Source organism: Pelophylax lessonae (genome assembly GCF_965119305.1).
Source record: "Pelophylax lessonae genome assembly, chromosome: 11".
Taxonomy (NCBI): domain Eukaryota; kingdom Metazoa; phylum Chordata; class Amphibia; order Anura; family Ranidae; genus Pelophylax; species Pelophylax lessonae.
In genome coordinates, this window is record NC_138778.1 from 156,158,408 (window position 1) to 156,185,518 (window position 27,111).

At 42.1% G+C, this 27,111-nt stretch overlaps 1 protein-coding gene across 1 annotated transcript in view; it reads left to right on the top strand.

The window, feature by feature from the left end:
• The window catches only part of LOC309567450 (uncharacterized protein), a 133,256-nt gene that overhangs the window by 61,443 nt on the left and 44,702 nt on the right, over positions 1 to 27,111 (top strand). Inside the window, 1 exon segment of the mRNA XM_082272839.1 lies at positions 21,013 to 21,298. Within this exon segment, the coding sequence (XP_082128965.1) occupies positions 21,013 to 21,298 (286 nt within the window).

A 27,111-nucleotide genomic window follows, 5' to 3' on the forward strand; every position in this document is an offset into this window, starting at 1 on the left:
ACCCTAAATGCAGGATGAGGATGAGGAAGAGGAGTAGGAGGAGTTCGGAACAGGAGGCAAACTGAAGCGCCCTGCAATCCTTGACGGTGGAAGCTGCGCCCAAAAAATTTGAAAGGTGTATCTCACACGTATCGATACAGACTATGCCGCAATTTAATTTTTTTCATTCCAAAAGGGGGTATATTGAATAGCGGAATAGAAAAACGTATATAAAATTGGTGATTTTTTAATAGCACATGTGAACACAGCAGTGTCTTATGTTTTATGTCACGGTCAGCAGCAGGCTATGAAGGGGAAAAAAAAATTCCCCTATAAATGTATAATTTTTAAATAGCAGATTAATACAGACTATGCCGCAATTTAATTTATTTTTACCCCAAAAGGATGTATATTGAATAGCGGAATAGGAAAAAGTATATAACGGTGTATCTCACACATACAAACACAGACTAGTCCCTGATTACAATTTTTTGTACCCTAAAGGGAGGATGAGGAAGAGGAGTAGGAGGAGTTCGGAACAGGAGGCAAACTGAAGCGCCCAGCAATCCTCGGCGGTGGAAGGAGATGCGCCAAACAAATTTACAAGGTGTAGGTCACACGTACCGATACCGACTATGCCGCAATTTAATTTTTTTCACCCCAAAAGGGTGTATATTGAATAGCGGAATAGAAAAAGTATATAAAAAGGTGTATCTCACACGTACCGATACAGACTATGCCGCAATTTAAATTTTTTTTACCCCAAAAGGGTATATATATTGAATAGCGGAATAGAAAAATTTTTATAAAATGTTGGATCTCACACGTACAAACACAGACTAGGCCCCGATTACAATTTTTTGTACCCTAAAGGCAGGATGAGGAAGAGGAGTAGGAGGCTAAAGGCAGGATGAGGAAGAGGAGAAGGAGGAGTTCGGAACAGGAGGCAAACTTAAGCGCCCTGCAATCCTCGGCGGTGGAAGGAGATGCGCCAAACAAATTTGAAAGGTGTATCTCACACGTACCGATACAGACTATGCCGCAATTTAATTTTTTTCACCCCAAAAGGGTGTATATTGAATAGCGGAATAGAAAAAAGTATATAAAAAGGTGTATCTCATACGTACCGATACAGACTAGGCCCCAATTACAATTTTTTGTACCCTAAAGTCAGGATGAGGATGAGGATGAGGATGAGGAAGAGGAGTAGGAGGAGTTCAGAACAGGAGGCAAACTGAAGCGCCCTGCAATCCTTGGTGGTGGAAGATGTGCCCAAAAAATTTGAAAGGTGTATCTCACACGTATCGACAAAGACTATGCCGCAATTTAAGTTTTTTTTACCCCAAAAGGGTGTATATTGAATAGCGGAATAGAAAAAAGTATATAAAAAGGTGTATCTCACACGTACAAACACAGACTAGGCCCCGATTACAATTTTTTGTACCGTAAAGGCAGGATGAGGATGAGGAAGAGGAGTAGGAGGAGTTCGGAACAGGACGCAAACTGAAGCGCCCTGCAATCCTCGGCGGTGGAAGGAGATGCGCCAAACAAATTTAAAAGGTGTATGTCACACGTACCGATACAGACTATGCCGCAATTTAATTTTTTTCACCCCAAAAGGGTGTATATTGAATAGCGGAATAGAAAAAAGTATATAAAAAGGTGTATCTCACACGTACCGATACAGACTATGCCGCAATTTAATTTTTTTTACCCCAAAAGGGTATATATATTGAATAGCGGAATAGAAATTTTTTTATAAAATGGTGGATCTCACACGTACAAACACAGACTAGGCCCCGATTACAGTTTTTTGTACCCTAAAGGCAGGATGAGGATGAGGAAGAGGAGTAGGAGGAGTTCGGAACAGGAGGCAAACTGAAGCGCCCTGCAATCCTCGGCGGTGGAAGGAGATGTGCCAAAAAATTTTAAAGGTGTATCTCACACGTACCGATACAGACTATGCCGCAATTTAATTTTTTTTACCCCAAAAGGGTGTATATTGAATAGCGGAATAGAAAAAAATGTATAAAACGGTGTATCTCACACGTACAAACACAGACTAGGCCCCGATTACAATTTTTTGTACCCTAAAGGCAGGATGAGGATGAGGAAGAGGAGTAGGAGGAGTTCGGAACAGGAGGCAAACTGAAGCCCCCTGCAATCCTTGGCAGTGGAAGATCCGCCCAAAAAATTTGAAAGGTGTATCTCACACGTATCGATACAGACTATGCCGCTATTTAATTTTTTTCACCCCAAAAGGGTGTATATTGAATAGCGGAATAGAAAAAAGTATATAAAATTGGTGATTTCTTAATAGCACATGTGAACACAGCAGTGTCTTATGTTTTATGTCACGGTCAGCAGCAGGCTATGAAGGGTAAAAAAAAAAAAAATTCCCCTTTAAATTTGTAATTTTTAAATAGCAGATTAGTACAGACTATGCCGCAATTTAATTTTTTTCACCCCAAAAGGGTGTATATTGAATAGCGGAATAGAAAAAAGTATATAAAAAGGTGTATCTCACACGTACAAACACAGACTAGGCCCCAATTACAATTTTTTGTACCCTAAAGGCAGGATGAGGATGAGGAAGAGGAGTAGGGGGAGTTCGGAACAGGAGGCAAACTGAAGCGCCCTGCAATCCTCGGCGGTGGAAGATGCGCCCAAAAAATTTGAAAGGTGTATCTCACACGTACCGATACAGACTATGCCGCAATTAAATTTTTTTCACCCCAAAAGGGTGTATATTGAATAGCGGAATAGAAAAAAGTATATAAAAAGGTGTATCTCACACGTACCGATACAGACTATGCCGCAATTTAATTTTTTTTACCCCAAAAGGGTGTATATTGAATAGCGGAATAGAAAAAAGTATATAAAAAGGTGTATCTCACACGTACAAACACAGACTAGGCCCCAATTACAATTTTTTGTACCCTAAAGGCAGGATGAGAATGAGGAAGAGGAGTAGGAGGAGTTCGGAACAGGAGGCAAACTGAAGCGCCCTGCAATCCTCGGCGGTGGAAGATGCGCCCAAAAAATTTAAAAGGTGTATCTCACACGTACCGATACAGACTATGCCGCAATTTAATTTTTTTCACCCCAAAAGGGTGTATATTGAATAGCGGAATAGAAAAAAGTATATAAAAAGGTGTATCTCACACGTACCCATACAGACTATGCCGCAATTTGATTTTTTTTACCCCAAAAGGGTGTATATTGAATAGCGGAATAGAAAAAAGTATATAAAAAGGTGTATCTCACACGTACCGATACAGACTATGCCGCAATTTAATTTATTTTACCCCAAAAGGGTGTATATTGAATAGCGGAATAGAAAAAAGTATATAAAAAGGTGTATCTCACACGTACAAACACAGACTAGGCCCCGATTACAATTTTTTTTACCCTAAAGGCAGGATGAGGATGAGGAGTAAGCACCCTGCAATCCTCGGCGGTGGAAGATGCGCCCAAAAAATTTGAAAGGTGTATCTCACACGTATCGATACAGACTATGCAGCAAATTTAATTTTTTTACCCCAAAAGGGTGTAGATTGAATAGCGGAATAGAAAAAAGTATATAAAATTGGTGATTTTTTAATAGCACATGTGAACACATCAGTGTCTTATGTTTTATGTCACGGTCAGCAGCAGGCTATGAAGGGGGGAAAAAAAATTCCCCTTTAAATTTGTAATTTTTAAATAGCAGATTAGTACAGACTATGCCGCAATTTAATTTTTTTTACCCCAATAGGGTGTATATTGAATAGTGGAATAGAAAAAAGTATATAAAATTGGTGATTTTTCAATAGCACATGTGAACACAGCAGTGTCTTATGTTTTATGTCACGGTCAGCAGCAGGCTATGAAGGGAAAAAAAAAAAAATTCCCCTTTAACTTTGTAATTTTTTAATAGCAGATTAGAACAGCACTCTGTAGTAAAATATAGCTGAACGCTGCACACAACAGACTGATAAAAGTATATTTTTTTCTCCCTCCTCCTCCTCCTCCTCAGTGGGCTCAAGTGAGGGCAAAAAGATCGTTCACTGCACCACACCCCACACAGCAAAATCGATGTAGATCGCTAATGGACGATTGTTCTGTCCTGTGTCTCCTAATCTCTCCCTGCCTAATCTCTCCAGCCTGTCCCTAAAATGCTCAAATATCTTTCCCTGCCTACACTCCGACCTGTCCCTGCATTCTTTTCGGGCACAATGTTGTTTTACCCTGTCTGTCCCTAATCAGCAGCAGCCAGCACCGTTATGTGTGCTCTCTCCCTACACTACAGCAGACTGACGCAATGCGCGCTGTGTCTCGAGCTTATAAAGACCTGGGTCACATGCTTCAGCTGGCCAATCACAGCCATGCCATTAGTAGGCATGGTTGTGATGGCTTCTTTGGCACACCAGTTAAACGCTTGTTGATTGGCTGTTGAAAGCCCGCCATTAAAAGCGTGTCATTACATACAAAACAGGAAATAAAATTACCGAACACAGATTTTAAACCCGAACATACAGTAAAGTTTTCGGGTCCGTGTCCGGGTAGCAAAAATCCAATTATCCGGTACGAATAATACAGTCCGTGTTCGCTCAACACTACTGAAAACCAGTTTTGGTACACAGTATGTCTCTCGCTTTATATATCTGAAGGTCCAGGTAATCGACTTGTTGCCAATTTCAGTTCCCCATGAATTAAATCTAGTATTTATTATGTAGATCTCTTCAAGAAACATTTTCAGAGACTCTTCTGATCCTTCCCATAAGATGATAATATCCTCTATATATCGACAGTAAAATTCCAAGTGTGGTGTTCATGAACAGGTTGGCCACACTTGGGGCATAATGAGCTCCCATGGCCACTCCTTTCGTCTGTACAAATCAGTTGTGACCATACTAGAAATAGTTACTCTCCATTGCTAATTCTAAACCTTCCAAAATGTACTAAACCTGTTCTTGTTTTAAATCTGTGCATTCATATAGGGCTTTTGCGACCCCGTTAATCCCATCTCTCTGCACTATACTGGTATAGAGGAAGTTAGCATCTATAGTGACTAAAAAACATTGTTCAATATTAAAATATAAAAGTGCTATTACGCAGCGCAAGAAGGTATGTGATAAAAACAATAAATACTATCAAATAATATGACCATAAACCAAAATAATATTATATCACTGAGTACTTATAAATAATGCGTGTAATGTGCAAAATCATGTGCAAAAATTGCTATGAGAATAAATCTCAATCATATGAAATATCACAATAATAATACTGTGAAAAAAGTCCACGTGAAAGTCCAAATAGATATATAAAGTGCACTCAGCAAGTGTCCAATAAAAAAATCCAAAAGTGCTCAGGTGCCAATGGAAAAGTGCAATGACATGCCAACAATCCAGTGCAGTGGTAGGTGCCAATCCTCCCCCCTTTTGATGTTCAACTTACTGGACTAAAATTACCCCTGGGCTGTATAGCATAAGGGTCAAAGGAGCTTGTGTCCCAGTAAGGAACCGGATGAAAAATCCTTGGAGGTCTGGTACATACTTATCCCAACAGGTATTTCTTATGGAAAAGGGTAAGGGTTACAATAGTGTAATTCCGTTAATTACATTGATTGGTATTAAACATAAAGTTACACTCACATTTGGTTGGATAAAATCGGGCCTTAAAGTATATGGATATGGATCCTTGTATGGCTTCCTGGCCACGGTGTGCGCTCGGGATGGTTCCTTGGTCCCCGGCGTGCGTTCCACCGCAACCGGAAGTGACGTTTCGCCCTCCATTTGGGCGTTATCACAGACGTATTAATAAAGTAAAATACGTCTGTGATAACGCCCAAAGGGGAGTGCGAAACGCGTCAATGCAATTTCCGGTTTCACGGTCACCGCTACGTCACTTCCGGTTGCGGATCTACATCTGGAGAATAAAGAGTCCACTCCACTAAGAATAGGCCTACCTGGTGGTTTCTCTAGTCTCTTATGTATTTTAGGTAAATAATACATCACTGGTGTTTTTGATGCTTCGGGTAAAAGGTATCTTGCCTCTTTCTTGCTGAGGATACCCCTCTCCTTGCCCTTTTTTTATACAGGCCCTGAATTTCTTTTCATATTGCCTCTTCTAATTGTTCTTCAACTTCCTATTTGTACCTTCAACCCTCAATAAAGTTTCCATCTCTTCTTCATAGTTACATTTTTTCAATATAACCAATCCACCTCCCTTATCTGCTGAGCGGATAGCAACCTCCTTTTTCTATTCTATTCCTTTAATAGTCTTTCATATATTCTTATTTCTCATGCCTTACACCTCTAGTCTTTTCAAATTCTCCTCAAACATTCTTTTGAATGCGCCCAGGCATTTGCTTCCTGGTACTTTAGGGTTGAATAAAGAGTGATTCCTTAATCCAGTATGTTTGAATTCTGTAGGTTGTAATGGTTTATTCTCTTCTTTAAGCGTAAATACATTTTTAAGATTCAATTTCCTCATAAACTTTTGTAGATCTATATGCACCTCAAACTTATCAATTTCTTTATCTGGGGCATACTTGAGGCCTAAAATCCAAAATACTCAATTCCTTCTCTGTAAAATCAACACTACTAAACCAGTTCCGGACCGCCCACCGCATATATACTGCGGCAGGGAGGCCAGCTGCACAAAATCACGTATAGGTATGTGATGCGCAATCATGGGTCGGGGGTGCACGCATGCGCATGCCGTTCCCACAGTGAACTGATTTAGTTCAGAACCAATCAGTCATCAGGTCTAGGCCAATGATTAATGGCCTGGACCTGCTGATCAGTTCTGACCAATGGAAGAACCTCATGTGCCTGTGTAATGTAAACACAGGCACAGGAAATGATGCGATCTCCTGTCTTGGAGCCCTTTTCGGTTCAGCATCACAGTTATTACACAAGCACTACACTGACACCAGTACACATAGGCACATATTTAACCCCCTGATAACCCCCAGATAACCCCCCAGTTACCCCTTTCACTCCCTGTCACAGTGTCACTAAATTACAGTATACAGGTAATTTACTGATTACTGTATTAGTGTCACTTGTGACACAAGTTGGTACTAGTGGAAGGCCCAGATAGGTTTAGGGTACCTGCCATATATCCCCTATAAAGGTTTACCCCTTGATCGTCCCCAGTTAACCCCTTCACTGCCACAGTGTCACTATATTACAGTATACAGATAAGTTACTGATCACTGTATTAGTGTCACTTGTGGTGCTAGTTAGCGCTAGCGGAACTCCCAGATAGGTTTAGGGTAGGTTTAGGGTACCTGCCACATCTCCCCCCTTTAACCCCTTGATCACCCCCAGTTAACCCCTTCACTGCCCTGTCACAGTGTCACTATACAGTATACAGATAAGTTATTGATCACTGTATAAGTGTCACGGGTAACGCTAGTTAGCATCAGTGTCAGTTTTGGTATAGCGCCAGGGTCCTGCCACATATTTTCTAATAAAGTTTTAACCCCCTGATCAACCCCCCCCCCCCCCACTTAACATCAGCGTCAGTTAGGGTCAATGCCAGATAGCGTAAAATTTTAAACCTTTGATTGCTAGGAACAATAACACACACACTATATACCTCCATTACTAGTATAGTGTCTGAACGGATCAATATCTTTGATCTGATCAGAACTATACTAGCGTCCCCAATAGTTTACGGTAGTGTTCCCAAAAACGCGGTGTTAGCAGGATAAGCCCTGAATCCTGCCAGCACCTGCATTTAGCCCCTCTGCCCAGCCCAACCAAACAAGTGCAGTATAAGTAGATTACTGTCACTTCCAATACACAGCACACAAAACCGCAGCGCTGCGTTAGAGTCAGGCCTGATCCCTGCTAGCACAAGAAGTTTTTTTTTCATAGTGGTTCCAACAGTCCTTGACAACCAGGTGCTTTTTTACCTGTGAGTCACAGTAGGTACCTATATATTTATTGACCAAAATGTACAAACAGAGGTACACTAGTGAAGAGTCCTACAGGATACTGAGCATGACAGGTGAGAGCGATGGGGAAGCCTCACTGTCAGAATCAGGCTCAGTATTGAACCTGTAGAGAGCAGCGGCACCCTGACAGATAGCTCTGATGATGGAGTAGAGGTCTCTGCTAAGGTCAGGTGTACCCGATCCTGTTCTTCTGTTGCTGAGGTGCAACAACCGCATAAGTCTCATATGCAGCAGAGTGTCGGGATTAGTGCCGCTCAACCTTCTAGTGAACGGGCAAGCACACCCTGGTCATAGACAAACCAGCACTGCAGTATCACTTGGTGGCGTGGCGAGTCCCAAAAGTGCAGTTCAAGCTGGTGCAGTGGCTAGTAAAAGTAGTGTCCCGCAGCCACCAAGAATTAAAAGACAGGCCCGTAGAGCCCAAAGTGCCCTTCCTGATGCGCTTGCAAATCCTGATTGGCAGCCCACAGATTCTGCAGCGCCCGTACTTCCCCATTCACTGGCCAACCCGGAATTCAGGTGGAAACAGCCAATTTTACTCCCCTTGATTTTTTGTGAGCTGTTTTTCACGTGTGGACCAAAGCAATTTGTATGCTAATCAATTTATCGCCGCAAATCCAAATTTGACCCTTGCCAGACAATTTGGCTGGAAACATATAATGGTTACCGAATTTAAAACCTTTCTGGGCCTATCCCTCATTATAGGCATTACTAAAAAGAGTGAGTTGCTGTCATATTGGTCCACTGACCCAATTCATCATATGCCCATGTTCTCTGCTGCTATGGCCAGGGCTCGATACACGCAAAAATTGTGGTTCATGCACTTTAGTGACAATGAACTCTGTCGTCCTCGGGGTGACCCTGAATATGACCGGCTCCACAAAACTCGGCCCCTCATGAACCACTTCAATCAAAGATTTGCAGCCTTGTTTATCCCCCAACAAGATGTCTGCGTTGACTAGTCCCTGAATATGTTTTCTGGCCGCCTTGTTTTCAAACAGCTTCTCCTCAGCAAGCGTGTCAAGATGTATAAGCTCTGTGACAGGGCAACAGGCTATACATGTAGTTTTATGCTTTACAAGGGAAAAAATAGCAATGTGGAGCTCCCCAACTGCCCAGACTACATAGGGAGCAGTGGCAAGATTGTTTGGGACTTGGTGTCACCCTTATTTGGAAAGGGGTACCATTTATACGTGGACAACTTCTTTAAAAGCGTGCCACTTTTTAGACCACTGGAGCTTCCACCAACGGCTTGTAAATGCCCCACTTAGTCAGGGGGAGAGAGCCTGCTTGAGGTGCAATGAATTGCTTGCAGTGAAGTGGAGGGACAAACTGAACGTTTTTTTTCTGTCTTCCATTCACACTGACACGGCAGTCCAAATTACAACGGCCACTGGTGTTTTGGAGAAGCCCCTCTGTGTCCACGACTACAACTGTAAAATGGGAGGGGTGGACTTCAACGACCAGATGATGGGGCCAATACTTAATTGCCCGTAAGGCCAGGCGCTGGTACAAAAAGTGTTTGTATACTTATTTCAATTGGCTCTTTTCAAAGCGTATGTGCTATACAAAGCATCTGGACGATGTGGATCCTTCTTAAAATTCCAGTAAGAGACCATCACAGCCCTTCTGTTTCCAGGAGGTGCTGTGGCCCAATTTCCCAATCAAGATGCAGTGAGCCAGCTGCACGAGAGGCATTTTCCGGATGTCCTCCCTGGTACCCCTACCCAAAGAACACCCCAAAAAAAGATGCCGTGTCTGTAGCAAGCGCGGATATAGACGTATCATCCATTATTTTTTTCCCTCCTGTCCTGGCGAACCTGGTCTCTGCATCTGTGACTGTTACTGTCGCTACCACACACTAGCAGGGTATTAATATAGGGTACAGCACTGCACAGCCTAGGGCACACTTACACACAGGGTCTATCACATTTTTAGAGACCCTAACCTGGAAAGTTTATAGTTACATTAAAAGTGTAAAAAAAAAAGACAAAAAAATAAAAAAGACAAAAATAGTTATTTTCTTGTTCCTACTGTTTTACTGTATTTTATGCTATACTGTAATGTTTTATTGTTACTGTGTTTTATTGGTAACCATTGTTTGCTTTCCAGGTATGTCATTCTACTGTTTTACTCTTCTGTTACTGTATTTTATTGTTAACCGTTGTTGGTTTTGCAGGAACACCATTCAGCTGCAGCACTGATTTATTTATTTTGAAAGCAACAGGGTTTGCTCTCGTGATACATAAATCCATGACTCCAGCGGTGTAGGAGGTGATTTCACCACCGCAGTTAAAAAAAAAGCATATATGCCGAAGCATAGGGGATGGGGTGGACAAAGAGGGTGGATCTCCCCTATGCTTTGGCATGTATTTGTATTCACTTTTCTTGGCAGAGATTTCTTCATCCACATCAATCAATGTGAATGGAGGAATCTGTTCAGTTATTTTTTTTTTTTTTTCGTTTAGCCCATGGGCTGAACAAAAAAAAAAGAACAGTGCATGTATGCCCATTATTAGAAGTGGGTGGATGCAGGGCAGTATTCTAATGGTGGGCATACCACCAATCAATCGATGTGAATGGGGGAATCTGTTAGGTTCTCCTTTTTCGTTCAGCCCACAGGCTGCATGAAAAAAAGAACATTACAATATATGCCCAACAAGGACCAGCAACAGACTGGTATGTTACTGGACTTTGAGTGGTTATACCGGAATGATGCCTGCAGGTTTAAACATCAACGTTTTTTTCAGCCTGCGGTCAGCTTTCATATAAAAGCAATCCGACTAATTAGCCACTAGACTGCTTTTGCAAGCAGTGGGAGGGGATGTCCCTCCCCCTCCATGGATTTCTCAGGCTTTCCTGTCCCACTGGGGAACCCGAGAATGCAGCTGGTGGTTTCGCTAGCTGATCGGAGATCAGAATGGCTCCAATCATCTCTATGGCCTAAAAAACTTGAAGCTACGAGCATTTCATGACTTCAGTTTCCCTGAATGTAAACAGCGCCATTGGGTAATTGGGAAAGCATCTTATCACACCATTCTTGATGTAGTCAGATGCTTTAAGGGCAGAGGAGAGATCTAGAGTCTAATAGACCCCAAATTTTTCAAAAAAAGAGTACCTGTCACTAACTAATGCTATGATAGGGGATGTTTACATTCCCTGTGATAACAATAAAAATGATTAAAAAAAATAAAAAAATTAAAGTGATAGTGTAAAAAAAAAAAGATAAAAAAAAAATTAAAGCACTCCTGTCCCCCCATGCTCGCACGCAAAGGCGAATGCAAGCATCGGTCTCCTGTCATATGTAAACAGCAGTAACACCATGCATGTGAGGTATCACCATGAACATCAGATTAAGGGCAGTAATTCTAGCAATAGACATCCTTTGTAAATCTAAAGTGGTAAGCTGAAAAATCTTATAAAGGCTTTTAAAAATATATGTAGTTTGTTGTAGCTGCACGGGCGTGTACAGTCTTAAAGCATGTCGTGTTTGGTATCTATGTACTCGGCATAAGATTATCTTTTATATGTTGGTAAAAATTTGGGCAATATAGTGCATTTTTGTGCATTAAGATTCAAAAAAGTGTTTTTTTCCCCAAAAAATTGCATTTTTAAAATCGCTGCGCAAATACCGTGTGAAAAAAAAATGCAACACCCACCATTTTAATCTTTAGGGCCTCTGCTTTAAAAATTTTATATAATGTTTTGGGGTTCAAAGTAATTTCCTAGCAAGAAAATGTTATTTTTTCATGTAAACAAAAAGTATCAAAAAGGGCTTGGTCTTCAAGTGGTTAGAAGAGTCGGTGATGTGTGGCATAAGCTTCTAAGATTTGGCATGTTGAGTCCATTTAAAATATAAATGTTTTAAATGTTAAATGAGTATTTAAGTTATCTACATGGTAGCTGTAACCCAGACCATGCTTACCAAGTAATAAATGATGAATGTCACTTATATCTTATCATATTAAGGCTCGATGGATTTGTTTTTTTTCCCGATATCTGAGAGGTTAATTGAACAGATGGATTACTCTGGTCCTTTTAAATTGTTTTCTACTGGGAGATGACAGGTTAATTGAACAGATGGAAGGCATATGTTGTTGCTAGTATATACATCAGTGTATGGTCTTGCCCATGTCAGATCGGGGACCTTGGAATGGGTTAACAGCTGGAGCACGGAGAGGAGATAAGCCATGTTGCTGGGCCGTGTAGCCACCCCCTGCGATTAAGCCAGAAGTGATGAAACACATCGGAGCATAGTTACATGGCAACCAGACTGTCAGTATTGTGAATGAGAGATGATTCCCGGAGGACCTGGAGCCAGTGTGGAGGTGGTGAGAGCTCGGGGGAATCTGATCATTTGCTCACTTTTTTTAAAAAAAAACATTTTTAAAACCTGCTTTATTGTATAACATGTGAGAGTATTGCAGCTTATTTTAAATAAATGTCTTAGTGTGTAATGTTATCACACTAGTGAAGCCTTTTCTTTTTGCATGTGACCCATTGAGTAATATTAGGGGAGAGGTGAAGGAAGGATTAAGCTCAATTAAGGATTCTTCATTTCCACTTTATAGCATAACGCATTAGCCCAGCCATGTGAATGGGGGGCAATGTGATGTGTTGAGTTACCATCTGATGGGAGTGGGGAGTGATGACAAACAGCGGTGGTGGATATCTGGGGGTACGTTAAGCTCTTTTTACATTAAGCTGTTCACATTAAATGTTTTAGGATTGTAAAATATAGCTTAATGTGAATAACTTTTGGTGTGATTTACCAAATGATCTGAAATTTTCAGAATATGTTGACATAGACAGAGTCCTCTATTTTCTGAGGTTTGGGGGAAATTGGTTAACATCTAAGCTTTTTCGTATGTTAAGCCACATTAGGCTCTCCAAAAAACAAGCTTAATGTCCCTAGTTTTCCTTGTAGGAGACCAAAATGCATGAAACTTCCAGGATAGGTTTGGGATGTGTGGACCTTAGGTTGTGAATAGTTCCAAGGCAATTGAATGAGGTTTAGGCACACTATGGTACGTTAAGATCTTTTTACATTAAGCTGTTCACAGTAAATGTTTTAGGATTGTAAAAAAATAGTTTGATGTGAATAACTTTTGGTGTGAATTACCAAATGGGCTGAAATTCCCTGTTATAGACCATACACTATGCGTGGTGAAAGTGGAGAGCTGCTCTAGTGGAGATGGTAAACAGAAGAAAAAGGGTGCCACCTTCTAAGCGTAGCTTTTAATTATTACTAATAAATCAATTGATCAATTTTACAGGAACAAAATTGAAAAGACAATGTGTGGACTTTCCTTTATTTCTGAAAGTGAGACTCCACATGGGACTGAACATGTCCACATAGACATCATCAACCCTGTTAGGCTGGGTAAATAAAATGTATTGTTTCTTCTATATATATGCGCAATGACTGGACCTGTACCCATACCCTCAGATGATGTTTATGTTGACAAAATGCATTGGGTTGGACTGGGCCTGGTCCATGTCATTGCACCTTTTTCCTTATGTGATCACAGCTGTGGAGATGTTTTACTGATATGCTCGTTGCTTCTGAGTTGATGTAAGTTTTTTACTTTTTAAATACAAAATGTTAGAGATGGTTTTACTCTGTGGAGACCTCTTGTCTTTTATGGAGAGCCTATGATCAAATAAGAGGATTGGTCATGGTAGAGAGTTGCGATGACAGTCCTTCAAGGATTATCCCTTTGAACAACATTCTGTACTTCCATCTACATGCTTGTCTGACTCACTGTCGCTGGCATTCGAGTCCATACATTCTGGTAAGAGTATTCATTCTCTTCCCTAGGTGGTGGATGCACGGGTTATGGTGACTCCTTAAGTGGACATTGGCAACCTTCCCTCACTGTTACCAGAACGGATTGCATCTTTAGCTACCTAATCCCAGACTATCTTGACACATATTGGCTGCTTTTTGTGGATTTCTGCACTTATTTTGGACTTTTGCACATTATAGTGTATATTATTACTGTCTATGTTCATTCATTTGAGCACATTGTACATTTTATTTAGTGCTGCACTTGTTTACACTCGTACATTAGAGTACCCTATCTCATTCCTGTTGCTGGAGAAAGATAGAACACATCCTGGGCTGGCATGACTGCTGCCAGAAGTAAAACAGGAACCTTCTAACACTTGGCTTAGTTGGCAGGATGGGGTACATCACTGCCTGAGGCTTGCAACAGTCCCCCCTTTCCTTTATTGCACGGTGGATCTGTGAGTTTGTAAGGAAGGAGCAAGCGGTGTTTCTTGCTGATACAAGCGATACTGGTGCCATCTAGTGGAGGAGGAATGTCAGTGTGGCTGCTGCATCCAACTTCAAGATTATAGAGAGGAAGCGAGGCTGTGGTTTCACTGAATAAGTGTATACCTATTACCATCTGGTAAGAGGCTAATTCTTGGTGATTTGCACGTGGTGTTTGGCGATTGGATTTTTCAGCACATGAACATATAATTGCATCTTATTTATTTCCGTTTGGTAAGGACGAATTTCACTTGGTGGTGGATACACGTATTATTTGAATACAACTTTCTACTCACCTGCATCAACTATTTATGGACATTCATGAACTTTTATGTTAATGCACCTATTGATTTGCACATTTTTGTATAGATTGATATATGTTAATTATATTCACATTTATTGTTGTTTAGCGCACCCCATACTACACAATTTATTTATATTCAAAAAGCACTGAATACCGGGAGCAGCTTCAACACACTATCAGCGCACCCATCCCCCCCTTAACACAATGCCGTCAGAACCCACAAAGCCACACTCCAGGCTCTCACCGTCTTGCCTCTTCTCCTTCTCCTTCTCCTCTGTCCTCACAATTGCCCTGCACTCCACCTTCCATCATGTCGTCCTCAAGTTTTTCTGGAAAAAGACAGGCTTCCGTGGCCCAAATGTTGGAGCATAAAAAAATGATGACACCGGATAACCCTCTTGCCCAACGGTTGACCGCTGGCTTGTCGGAGCCCGTCAACTACTGCCATATAAACTGGTGGACTCTGAGGCCTTTAGAAAATTTGTGGCCATTGGAACACCACAATGGAAGGTCCCAGGAAGGAAATATTTCTCGCAGAAGGGCATCCCAGAGCTATATGGCCAAGTTCAGCGGCAAGTGAATGTATCTCGGGCACACAGTGTCGGTGCCAAGAAACATCTGACCACAGACACGTGGTCTAGCAAACCCCGGCAGGGAAGTTATATAACTTTTACTGCCCACTGGGTGAACCTTCTGACGGCCGTCAAGCATGTAACTCGTGGCACCTGGGTAGATTTGGTTTTACCGCCACGGATTGCATGCAGGCCTGCCTCTTCTTCTCCTCCTCCTCCTCCATCCTCCCTCTCCTCCTCGGCTGACTCCTACTTTTCCGCTGCAACCGTCTCTTCTGCTGCGCCACCCAAGATCCTCAGAACCTATTCGACATGCCAGGTGAGACGTTGCCATGCTGTGCTGCGTCTGTTGTGCCTGGAAGCCAAAAGCCACACTGGTCCTGCACTCCTTTCAGCTTTGCGTTCACAGGCAGATCAGTGGCTAACACCACTGAATTTGACTGTTGGTAGTGGTGTGCGACAACGATGTACTTGGTCGTGCAGCGATTCATTGTCAAATACCCTGGGGTCCAGGACGTCTTGCGGCAGGCCAGGAAAATCTCGGCCCATTTCAGAAGATCTTACACAGCCATGGCTCGCCTTGCTGACATTCAGCGGCGACACAACCTGCCCGTCAGACGTCTTATTTGTGACTGCCCGATGCGATGGAACTCAACCTTGTGTATGCTTGATAGGCTGCTCCAGCAGAAACGTGCAGTTAACGACTACCTGTACAAACTCTGCGGCAGGAAAGGTTCTGGTGAGCTTGTATTTTTTTACACCGCGCCAGTGGCTGCTCATGCGCGACGCATGCAGACTTCTGCGGCCATTTAAAGAGATCACCAAACTGGTCAGTCGCAGCCAGGGCACCATCAGTGACATCATACCTGACGCCTTCTTTCTGGAGCGTGCATTGGGTCGTGTCATTGATCAAGCCGTCAAGGGGCAGGAAGATGAGAAAGTCGCAATGCTGGATGAATTCCCAGGGGGGGGCTACTCCATATGAGACAAGGCAACAACAGCAGTCTGAAGAGGAGTCAGAGGAGGATGGTGCCGGGGTGGATGAGGAGAAGCAAGAAGAGCATGCTTTAAACCTTTCTGGGATCCCTGGTGTTGTCCGTGGATGGGGGGAGGAGAACGAGGACGATATTATCCTGGATGATGAGCAAGAGCCAGGCCACTACAACGCTTCCAGTTTAGTGCAAATGGGGGCCTTCATGCTCCAGTGTTTAAAGAGGGACCCCCGTATAAAAAGCATGAAGGGCAAGGACCTGTACTGGGTGGCAACGTACTTAGACACCCGGTACAAACAAAAAATGGTGGAAATATTACCACCATCACAGAGGGCTGTCAGAATGCAGCACTTCCAGGCCTTGCTTCGGGAAATGCTGAATTCTGCTTTTGCGTGTGCTGGCAGAGGAATTTCCACTCACAGAGAAACAGTTGCGGGTAGCAATCACACGAGGGACTGCAAGAAGAGGGAGGTTTGAAGATGTGTTGGTCACTTCTGCTATGAGATCATTCTTTCAGCCGACCCATCCACAAATGTCCTCCGGCCCAGCATCAGGGAACGCCTAGACTGACAAGTGTCCGACTACATCGGGTTAATGGCCGATGTGGACGCTCTGAGAAGTGATGAACCCCTGGACTACTGGGTGGGCAGGCTTGACCTCTGGCCAGAGCTTGCAGAATTTCCAATGGAACCGTTGGCTTGCCCCTCATCCAGTGTCCTGTCTGAAAGGACGTTCAGTGCAGCAGGGGGGATCGTGACCGATAAGCGCACTCCCCTAGCTCACGACAGTGTTGACTACCTAACATTTATAAAAGTTAATGATCTCTGAGGAATTCAGTACATGTGACCACTGACCAATAGACCATGTTTCATTCAAATTTCTCATGACAGCCCACAAATATCGGCCACCACCCATAACAATTCATGGTCCCTGTCTTAGGTAAATACAGCGGCATAAAAGGCATTTTATGTCCATTGAATGCCTAATTTTTGGGGCCTGTATTGGCCGAAACATACTTCTGTATCCTGTAAATGCCTTATGTACCTCCAGCCACAGAATACCAAGTTCTTTGCTGTCAGGTGAACGCATGTGGGCTATTTTTTGGGGCCTGTATTGGCCGACACTTACTTCTGTATCCTGTAAATGCCTAATGTACCTCCAGACACAGAATACCAAGTTCTTTGCTGTTAGGTGAACGCCTGTGGGCTAATTTTTGGGGCATGTACTGGCCGACACTTACTTCTGTATCCTGTACATGCCTAATGTACCTCCAGCCACAGAATACAATGTTCTTTGCTGTCTAGTGAACGCCTGTTGGCTAATTTTTGGGGCCTGTACTGGCCGACACTTACTTCTTTATCCTGTGAATGCCTAATTTTTCAGACTGGAATTGAAAAGCAATGGGTCTGTAAACGTTCCGCTAAATTGTGGAATGGATGCAGACCAATTTTTCAGATTTATGAATGGACCCTATATGTATTTGACATGTATTTACCAGTTGCTGTCAGTTCTGGCTGATTTAGAAAAAATAAATAATAATTTTTTGGCTGAAAAAAAAAAAATAATTTGATGGCAACTTTTCCAATAGCAATACTTCTGGTATGTCAGTGTCCATGTTGTGGGACTATGTGTGCACAGCTAGTAAGTATTTTGTGGCTGCAAATATGACCTGGATGTTTTTAATATTCGCCTGCCATTAAAGTGAATGGGGTTCGCGAACATTTGAAAAAGTGTGCGGATGGCGTTCGCGAACCGCCCCGTCCGATGTTCGTCCATCACTACAGACCAGCAGGAAAAGACTTTTACCTGTGTCGCTATGGTGCGAGTTTAAACCCTTGTACCCAAGCTGTAACAGGCGGACAGCGGTCATCACACCATGTGCAAATTGAGGAACGGGTTGTACCTTCTTATTTGTGGTCCTTTCAACTTGTGAGGAGCCTCTGGATCTCAAGGTGCCCTGGGAAGAGGATGTAGCCTGGTAGGAAGTCTCTAATGAAAAGGGGGATCTGTCAGATGAACTGGAGACATAACACCAAGGCTCTCCTGGCCCCAGCCAGTCTTAAGTGGGTGAGCTGTGGACCAGTTTCCTCATTGCCACCAGGGCTAAGGCTATCCAATGAGAACACATGACTGCAGAGTGTGAGGGACAGTCAACCCTGCAATCAACATTGCAAGGACTTGCTCCAAGTGTTACTCCAGTGTCTAAAGAAACAGAGTGAGAAAGAGAGCCCAGAGATCCTTCAGTACTAACAGAGGGATTTCCAAAGAGGAAGCTCTCTTCAGAAGATGGGTCAGTGTCTCTGGCAGCTTAGGAATTGGCAGAGTCATTGCTAGATTTGGAGGTCTGCCACACTCCGGGAGTGGTATAGGGTGTTCGATTGTTTTCAGAGAGAGAGGAGCAGCCTTTTTACAGGAGAGTCCCTAAAATGTTTGTGTGTACGTGTGCCCTAGTTACAGTGGAAGAGGAATCTGAGTGGGCTGAGGAGCTGGCAAAGTCTTTTTCAGCTTGTATGGTATCTCCAGTACATTTTAGTCGACTAAAACTGAATAGGTTTAGTTAAATTGTAATGCAGTATTTAAGCATTTCTCTTGAATTGTCAAACTTATTATATCTCCTGGAGTAAAAATGTAACAACATGTTATTATTTATGGTATTAATATTTAAACATGCACTACAGAGACACATTTAGCACTTGTAACATATAAAGAGTAAAATCGCAAAGTATTTAGGACTTGATATAGCGCTTGCTAATACTAACCAGAAATGGACAATTGCTTGTCAATATTCTAGTTTAGAAGTGGTGGACAAATAAATAAAGTACTCAGGAATAATTGAGCGTGTGCGTAATAAAGAGATAAATGTGGATAAATAAATATCACAATATATAAATATCACAATAAAATCATATAAGTGCCTTAATAGTGCCAAAAAATAGTCCAAATATAAAGTAAATAAGTGACTTCGGTGAATATGCAGGTACAACTTGAGTATCAATAGGGAAAGTGCAGGTGCTTTGTGCTGGGTCCTCCAATAGTCCAAATGCTGGTAGCTATGGTGTCAACCGTGTGGAATAATGGGGGGTATACACTCACCAGAAGTTGTGGGTCTTAGATACCGTACAGTATTAAGACCTAATGAGCCTTATGGTCACCTAGGCCGGGGAGGTAATTTCTGGGCTTTGTAGTCCCATACGATCCGGAATCCCTCTCCTGGATGGTCTGGATCCTCAGGGTCCCATCAAGGCAAAGAATAAAAAAGCTCCAGATGGTGCAGTACTGTTAAAATATTGTTTAATAAAGTATTGCGGGGTTCACAGTACATAAAAACATAAAAATTAGGGGGGTACGTCAGCCAAAATGGTGCCTGCGAGTGGAGAGCGGTAACTACCGGCTTGCGTTCCACCCAGGCTCCCGTGACATGCAGCGTGCGTTCCACCTAAATATATTTATTTATTTAATTAACTCCCTCCTCCCAACTAGGACATCCATAGGCGCGAGTGATATACACCCCTATTGGAGTATATATTCACTTTTATTAAGTTGTAACATGTAACGTTTTTAGACATAAGGCCATGATTAATAAACAAACAAAAGCATTGCATTAATGATAAACATAATTTGTAAACTCTATTGACTATAATGCCATTGAACATATTACCTGAATATATTACCAACATTAAATAATAAAAACAAAATAAGAAAATAGTATTTTTTTTCAGCAGTTTAGTCGTTTGGCCCTACTTATTGTTATGTAGTGCAATACATGTTTAAACTTTAAAGCGCTATTATTATAAGTTCGGGATGGAATTGTGTTGCCGATTTAGAAAGGCCAGCAGAGGGCACCAAAGAGATTGTATGAATGAGTGCAAAGTGTGGACTGGCATAGGAAAGGGAAAGGATTTATTGGGAGCCTGTGTTTTCTCAGCCAATACAGCTTACCGATAGAATCAGGGGGCTGGGGCTTTAACAGACAGGCGGAGCTCCGAGGCAGGTTTTTCTTTCCGTTTTCGTTCGTTGACGAAAATTTAAATTGATTTTCCTCATAGTTTTCTTCAGTTGACTTAATTTGAATTTTAGTTTAGATTAGTTTTCATTATTGAAAACATGCAGCTGACGAAAACTACGACTAATATATTTGAGGTTAAGTGCCACAAACTGTATGAGGCTGCCGTGTGAAAATATCTAAAAGTGCCTAATGCTTTCCTTGGTCGCGGACAATTCACTCAAACATTCTAACAATGTTACAAGGAGTGGAATTATGGAAGGCACGTTTTTATGGACAAGGTGGTGTTGTCCCAGCCAGGGGTTGATATTTTACATGATTATTATATCCACAAGCAGCATCTACTGGCGAATGGAAGCAAATCAGGGGCCTTCTAGCACACTTACCATTTGCCCCATGAATTATTGGGTCTGTATATTGGAACAACAGCCAAAGCAGGCCATTCGTATACAGATTTTATTATGCCACTCTCCAGTTTTTTTTTCAAAAGAATTATGAGAGTTGCCATTGTCCTTACCACTGACCAGTGTACAAGATTGTATGCTGCAACTATAAATTGTTCTTGTCTTCATAATCTCACTGTTTCAACCACCTCTCTCAGATACCAGTAAATAGACCTTACACTAACACCATTCTCATTATCCTAACAAATCCTAAGTGGAAAATGTATTTATTCTTTCTGCAAGTATAATGTATGTTTAAAATTCGACCATTGTCTCATTAGAAGAGAGATAATTATAATGCTTCCCTGCCCATCCAATATATATATATATATATATATATATACAGTATATATATATATATATATATATATATATATATATATATATATATATATATATATAGTATATAGTATATATATATATATATATATATATATATATATATTTTTTTTTTTTTTCTTTTAATAATTTTCTATCTTTTTTTACAGGAATAAATAATTCTGTTGTGGCCCTTGACATGAAGTTTCAGGATATAAAAATTCCTTGGAATCCTGAATGGAAGTTAGAGCAAACAAAGCTTACCAAGAGAGTACTTAAAACCGAAAATCAGTCAGCATTTACCTTGCATGGAACAATGCCACGATATATCCAGTTTGCCAGCAAGCAGAAGAATAAGTGGAACCACGAGCGTGGCTATAGGATCCAGATGGTCAGTTTTGCAGGGGACTATCTACCAGAAAGAAGCAAAATGCATGATTCAATGAGCTGGGCTAAGTAAGTGTACTAAGTACAATGCACCCCAAAAGTATAAAAACACTCTATAATGTGTGTGATACAACCTCTTAAGACAATAATGTCCCAGGAAAACATTTTGTGTATAGTGCCCCCCCCCCATACATATAATTGTCATGTTATTGCAAAGATAGTCAACATATGTCATATACACTTCTTATATGACAGAGAAGAGATATTTTTACACCATAACTAGTAAACTGCTGTACTGATGAGGGGTGGGAAGCACATCTTACTGCATTTGATGGAAAAAAGCTTCTTCAGGAGTGATCAAGCCACTGCCAATAAAATATATATATATATTCAAATATTACATACAAAATACACTAGATGATGTAAGATGCATCACAACATGTTTCAGTTCTAATGCACAGCAAACAGCATTAAACTCACAAAGATAAAAATACAACCCACTACTGTTCAGATAAAAAGTGGAACTGTATGATATAAGGTCAGGAGAGGAAAGAGAGAGGCCAAGGGTGGTGTCGGACCAAGGAGGTAGGATGGGCGTCAAGGAGCTCAGGCCGGCAGGCTACCATGCAAACAGCATATTACTCACGAAGATGAAAATACATCCCGCTAGACGTTCAGATAAAAAGTGGAACTGTATGATACAAGGTCAGGAGAGGAAAGAGTGAGGCTCAGGGTGGTGTCAGACCGAGGAGGTAGGATGGGCATCAAAGAGCTCAGGTCGGCAGGCTACCATGTACACAGCATATGTGACAGGAAGTCAGGTAAATCTGTGGATGTAGTCACAGACAGGAGATACATTTCCACCTGGTTTAGAAAATTCACCAATTACTATAGGGTGTCGGCTGCAGAGATAGCCAGCAGGAAGTTGAAAACCAGTCAGCTGTTTAGAATGAGGAAATGAAGGCCTCTATAATTTGTCCAAAGGAAGTCTAAGGATTGCTGCCTCCTGACGCTGTGTGAAGCTGGGGAGAGGAGGACAGTCAGATGTGTACCTTGTGGGCAGGGGAGAAGGAATGCCCTCTGAAAGCTGTGTGAGCATGGGGAAGACCTCCTGAAGCGATGGGCGCTGAGGAGGGTAAAAAAGTGTGAAGACTTCTCAAGGTGAGAAAATGAACTATTTCTATGTGGAAGAAATAAATGAACTGTTTGCTATGTGAAGAGCCAAGCAAAGGAATGGTTGCTATGTGAAGAGACAAACAAAGGGACAGGTTCAATGGACATTTGCTGTGTGAAGAGATAAAACATGGACTATTGAGAGTCTGCTGTATGATCAGCCAAGTCTGCCCAACAGTAGGTTGGGGACAGACTTCATTAGATAGGTTCCTGTGTGTGAGAAGGTAGCCGCCCACAGTGGCAAGGATTTATTTTGTGTTTTATTTTTATTTTGCTGTTTTGAGGCTTGCACTTGTCGGAAGTAAACTGCAAGAATAAACCAAACTGTTGTTTGCAACCACTTCTCGGCTATCTCCCTGTGTAAACGCACCCCCCAAAGGGGTCATCCACGCCCGCCACCAAGCTAATCTCCCACATATGGTGGAGGCATGCATTGGGCAGAAGCAGAGATCAATGCAAAGAAGTTCATCTGTTTTAAAGAGACAGTGGTCTCAAAATTTTTGATGGACTTTGTTGTGTCTGGTGCATGAGACTGCACAAACTGTGTGTGAAGGAAAGGAGATCCTGCAAGAGAGAGAAAAGCTACCGGCTTTAAAGAGACAGTGGTCTCAAAATTGTTTGCTGGACTGTGAAAAATTTATTGTGGAGTAATTGAAGATGGGGCGATCAAAACGCCTGAAAGATGCAAAGATAGCTGAAATGAGAGACCGGATTCTATGGATGGAGGGGATGCTACCGTCTGAACGAGCCCCATCCATGCCGGAACACAGTCTGCTAAAGAGAAAGGTTGTTGTCCCTAGCAACACTGAGGAAAATGTGGATTTTCAGCGGAGCTTTGCAGCTCAACAAAAGGCTCACCAAGAGAGCATGGCAGGCTGGAAACAGAGACGCCAGCAGCAAATGGAGGTCATCGGTTTGAAGGAAACCGAGTATGTGTGCAGGGCTGAGATGGATGCCTTGAAACGGAAAATGGAAGAAAAGGAACACACCCTGGAGTTGCTTAGGATGGAGCATAGAAACTTGCAGGCTCAGGTGTTACATTGGGAAGAATCCACTGCTCTTCTTTTTTCGGAGTTACAAAAACGTAGAGAGATTATAATGGAGAAAGATACCATCCTAGTGGAAAAGGAAATTGAAATTCAGACTTTGCAGGAGCAAAGTAAGGGTGATATGTTGGAGTTGCGTAATCAGCTGACAAAAAGTCTTCAGTCTTTGGAAGCTACAAAAATAGACCTGCAGGATGTGCAGGAACAGAATGTCGCTCTGAAAACGACATTGTCTCTCAGCGACAAGGAGAAAAGTGAGAGAGAGGCTAAATTACTGAGTACTGTGTATGAGCTCACCACTTTGAGCAATGTGGTAGATGAATTGCGTACGGACTGTGAAAGTTGGAAAGATGAAACCCAACATGTCCAGCAGCAGTTAAAGGAGAAAGAAGCGTGTGTGGCAGAATTACAGTCTTATTCCCAGAAACTAGCCAATGAGGTGAAGGCTCTTATGCAGGGAAAAGGAGATTCTGAACACAAGAGAAAAAAAGTAGAGGCACAGCTGCAGGAATTGCAAGTCAAGGTGTCAGAAGGTGACCGATTGTGTGCTAAGCTGTCAGAGAAGGCAAACCGACTGCAGGTTGAGTTGGACAATGTCACAAATCAGCTCTCTCAAGCAGACAGAAAATTTTGAGAAATTGCCAAAGATTTCTCTATCTTGGAATCGCAGATGCAAGACACGCAGGAACTCTTACAGGAAGAGAGGTGTCAAAGGCTGAGTTTTAGCACAAAGCTCAAACAAATGGAAGATGAGAAAAATGGCTTCCTGGAACAATTAAAAGAGGAGGAGGAAGCAAAGCAAAACCAGAGCAAGTCGCAACATTGCAAGCTCAGATAGCGGATATGAAAAAACGCATGGAAGAAAGCATTGGTTCATTAGAAATTGTTGAAAATGTGAAAAAGAAGTTTGATCAGATGCGTGGTGAGGAGAAGACTGTGTCTGCAAAATATGCAGAAGAACGCGACCGTGCAGAAGCGGAGGCGCGTGATAACGAGAGCAAAGCCCTGTTCTTGGCTCGCTCCTTGGAGGAAGCTCTAGAGTGTAAGGTTGAACTAGAAAGAGTTAACAAACAGCTGTGTACAGAGATGGAAGATTTGGTCAGCTCCAAAGATGATGTTGGGAAAAGCGTTAAGGAGCTAGAAAAGTCTAAGCGAGCCTTAGAACAGCAAGTAGAAGAGAGGAAGATTCAGTTGGAAGAACTGGAAGAGGATCTGTCCCAAAGAGGGGATAGTGTGCCTGATGCAGTTTTTAAAAGGATCGGTGTTTTGGGGTCTGTCCTGACTGAGCATCAGAAATGTGATGACATGTTGTTTGAATCACCCCTCTGGAATAAACAGTTCTTTCAAAAGCTTCAAGCACTGGAAAATGTATCGTTAGAACTTCAGCGAAGAAAGGAGCTGTGTAAGAAATGTGATGATTTCTCAGTTCAGGCTGAAAACCTAGTGGAGAAAACTAAAGCGGAGAAAACTAAAGCAAGTGATATAAATCTGGGAGAAAAAAGCAAACACCACCTAGTGGAGAAAACTAAGGCTGTTGGTGAAATCGTGAAGCAAATGAATAAGAAAATGAATGAAAATGAATAAATAATGAATTAGGGAATATTTCCAAAATGGAACTGGTGAAAGACAGGTGGCAGAAGTTTGATTGTGATCTTGAGATACATTCCATGTGGAGTTCAGATAAAGAAAAGGAACCAGGTGACCTTGAGTGGTCAAATAGTTCAGCAGAAAGTGCATTGAAGAAACCTGTAATAGACTGTGTTGTTGCCTTTGACCCATGTGTTGGTGGAAGGAAAGTTGATGATGTCTCTGGAAAAAGGAACAGGGGTCACTTTGAAGAAATGTGTGACCGCCTGTTGTCGCAAATGGAAGGCCCTCTGCACAGCATCTTAGAGCAAGCTAAGCTCAAGAAAGAAGATCATTCCCTTTTACAACAAAGAGTCAATGATTGTGTACAGCTGTATGGAGAGGCAACTCAAGTCACAGAGGGACGTCAAGAGTCCCTACTTGGAACAAAGCTAAGTGAAGCAGAGGTTCTCAAAGTTTTGTGGAAAACATTTATTGATTGCAGAGAGAGGCGGCTCAAGAATGTTGAAGACATTAAGACTAGCAAAATTGAGTTGCCTATGGATCACGGACCTCCTTGGTGGATAGGACAGATGGTTATGCAGGACAAACCTGAGAAGGAGCGAAATGATGCCAAAAATGCAGTTGAAGAATGTGTATATGAGATGAGGGACAAGTTGTCTGACATTTATGAGAAATCTGTCAATGAAGATGACAGAAACAGTTTCACCCTGAAGCTTGAAGATACTAATAGGCTTATCAGGGAGAGTCAAGAGCACTGCCTGACACATGCGTGCCTGGAAAACTGTGTCCCAACCCTAGGGTTGAAACAAGAGGGGGGGGGGGTATGTGACAGGAAGTCAGGTAAATCTGTAGATGTAGTCACAGACAGGAGATACATTTCCACCTGGTTTAGAAAATTCACCAATTACTATAGGGTGTCGGCTGCAGAGATAGCCAGCAGGAAGTTGAAAACCAGTCAGCTGTTCAGAATGAGTAATTCAAATGTGAGGGGTTTGCGCTTAGGATCACTAGGTGCCAATAAATAAATAAAATATAAACCAAAATAAGCTGCTGCAGGTATAAAAGGTATTACCTTTCAAACAATGAAACAACTATGTACCTGCGCTGCTTGTGCTAAAAACACCTAATAAATATGTGTCAATAATAAAGTGCTAGTGCAAAGCTGTGCTGAGTGCAACCATAAAACCTTTGCATACAGATCAAATAAATATCAACCATGAATATCAATTATGAATAATAAAACATTCCATGTGAAAAAGAATGCGAAAATTATCATATGCATCAGAAAAAATTATGTATATAAAAATAAGTATATATAAAAAAATCCATAAATTTCAATAATCTTCAACCAATATTCTTAAAGTGAAAAGTCTCTGTGCTCATTCAAGTGCTTTGTGCTCGATAAATAAATGAATAATAAAGTGCCAGTATGCAGTCCAGGTGAGATAGTGCTCCCCTCTCGGTTCCCCACTCACCAGAAGCTGGATATAAAAACGCCTTAACAATGGTCTTATGAAGTAGACCCATCAATAGATCATCAGCAGGAGCAGAGTGCCGAACCAATGCCTCTCACTCTATATCCAGGCAATACTCTCCCAGTTCATGAAAAGAAAAGGGCCATCATCGTGCAGTATGTTTAAACCGTTTATTAGCACGCAAAATAAAATTACACTTACACTGTGCAGGGAAATAAACAGCCTTGTGCAAACCCGCGGGACGCCAAGCAAATGGCCGTGCGTTCCACCCGCGTAACCGGAAGCCGGAAGTGGTTGCAGCCGGAAGTGACGTATTGCGTATTCGGACGGCTTGACGCGTTTCGCTCCGCCAATCAGAGCGTTGTCAAAAGCGAGGGCGTCACGAATACGTAGTACTATATATTGTACTGTTATCGGTATATATAGTACTACGTATTCGTGACGCCCTCGCTTTTGATTGGCGGAGCGAAACGCGTCAAGCCGTCCGAATACGCAATATGTCACTTCCGGCTGCAACCACTTCCGGCTTCCGGTTACGCAGGTGGAACGCACGGCCATTTGCTTGGCGTCCCGCGGGTTTGCACAAGGCTGTTTATTT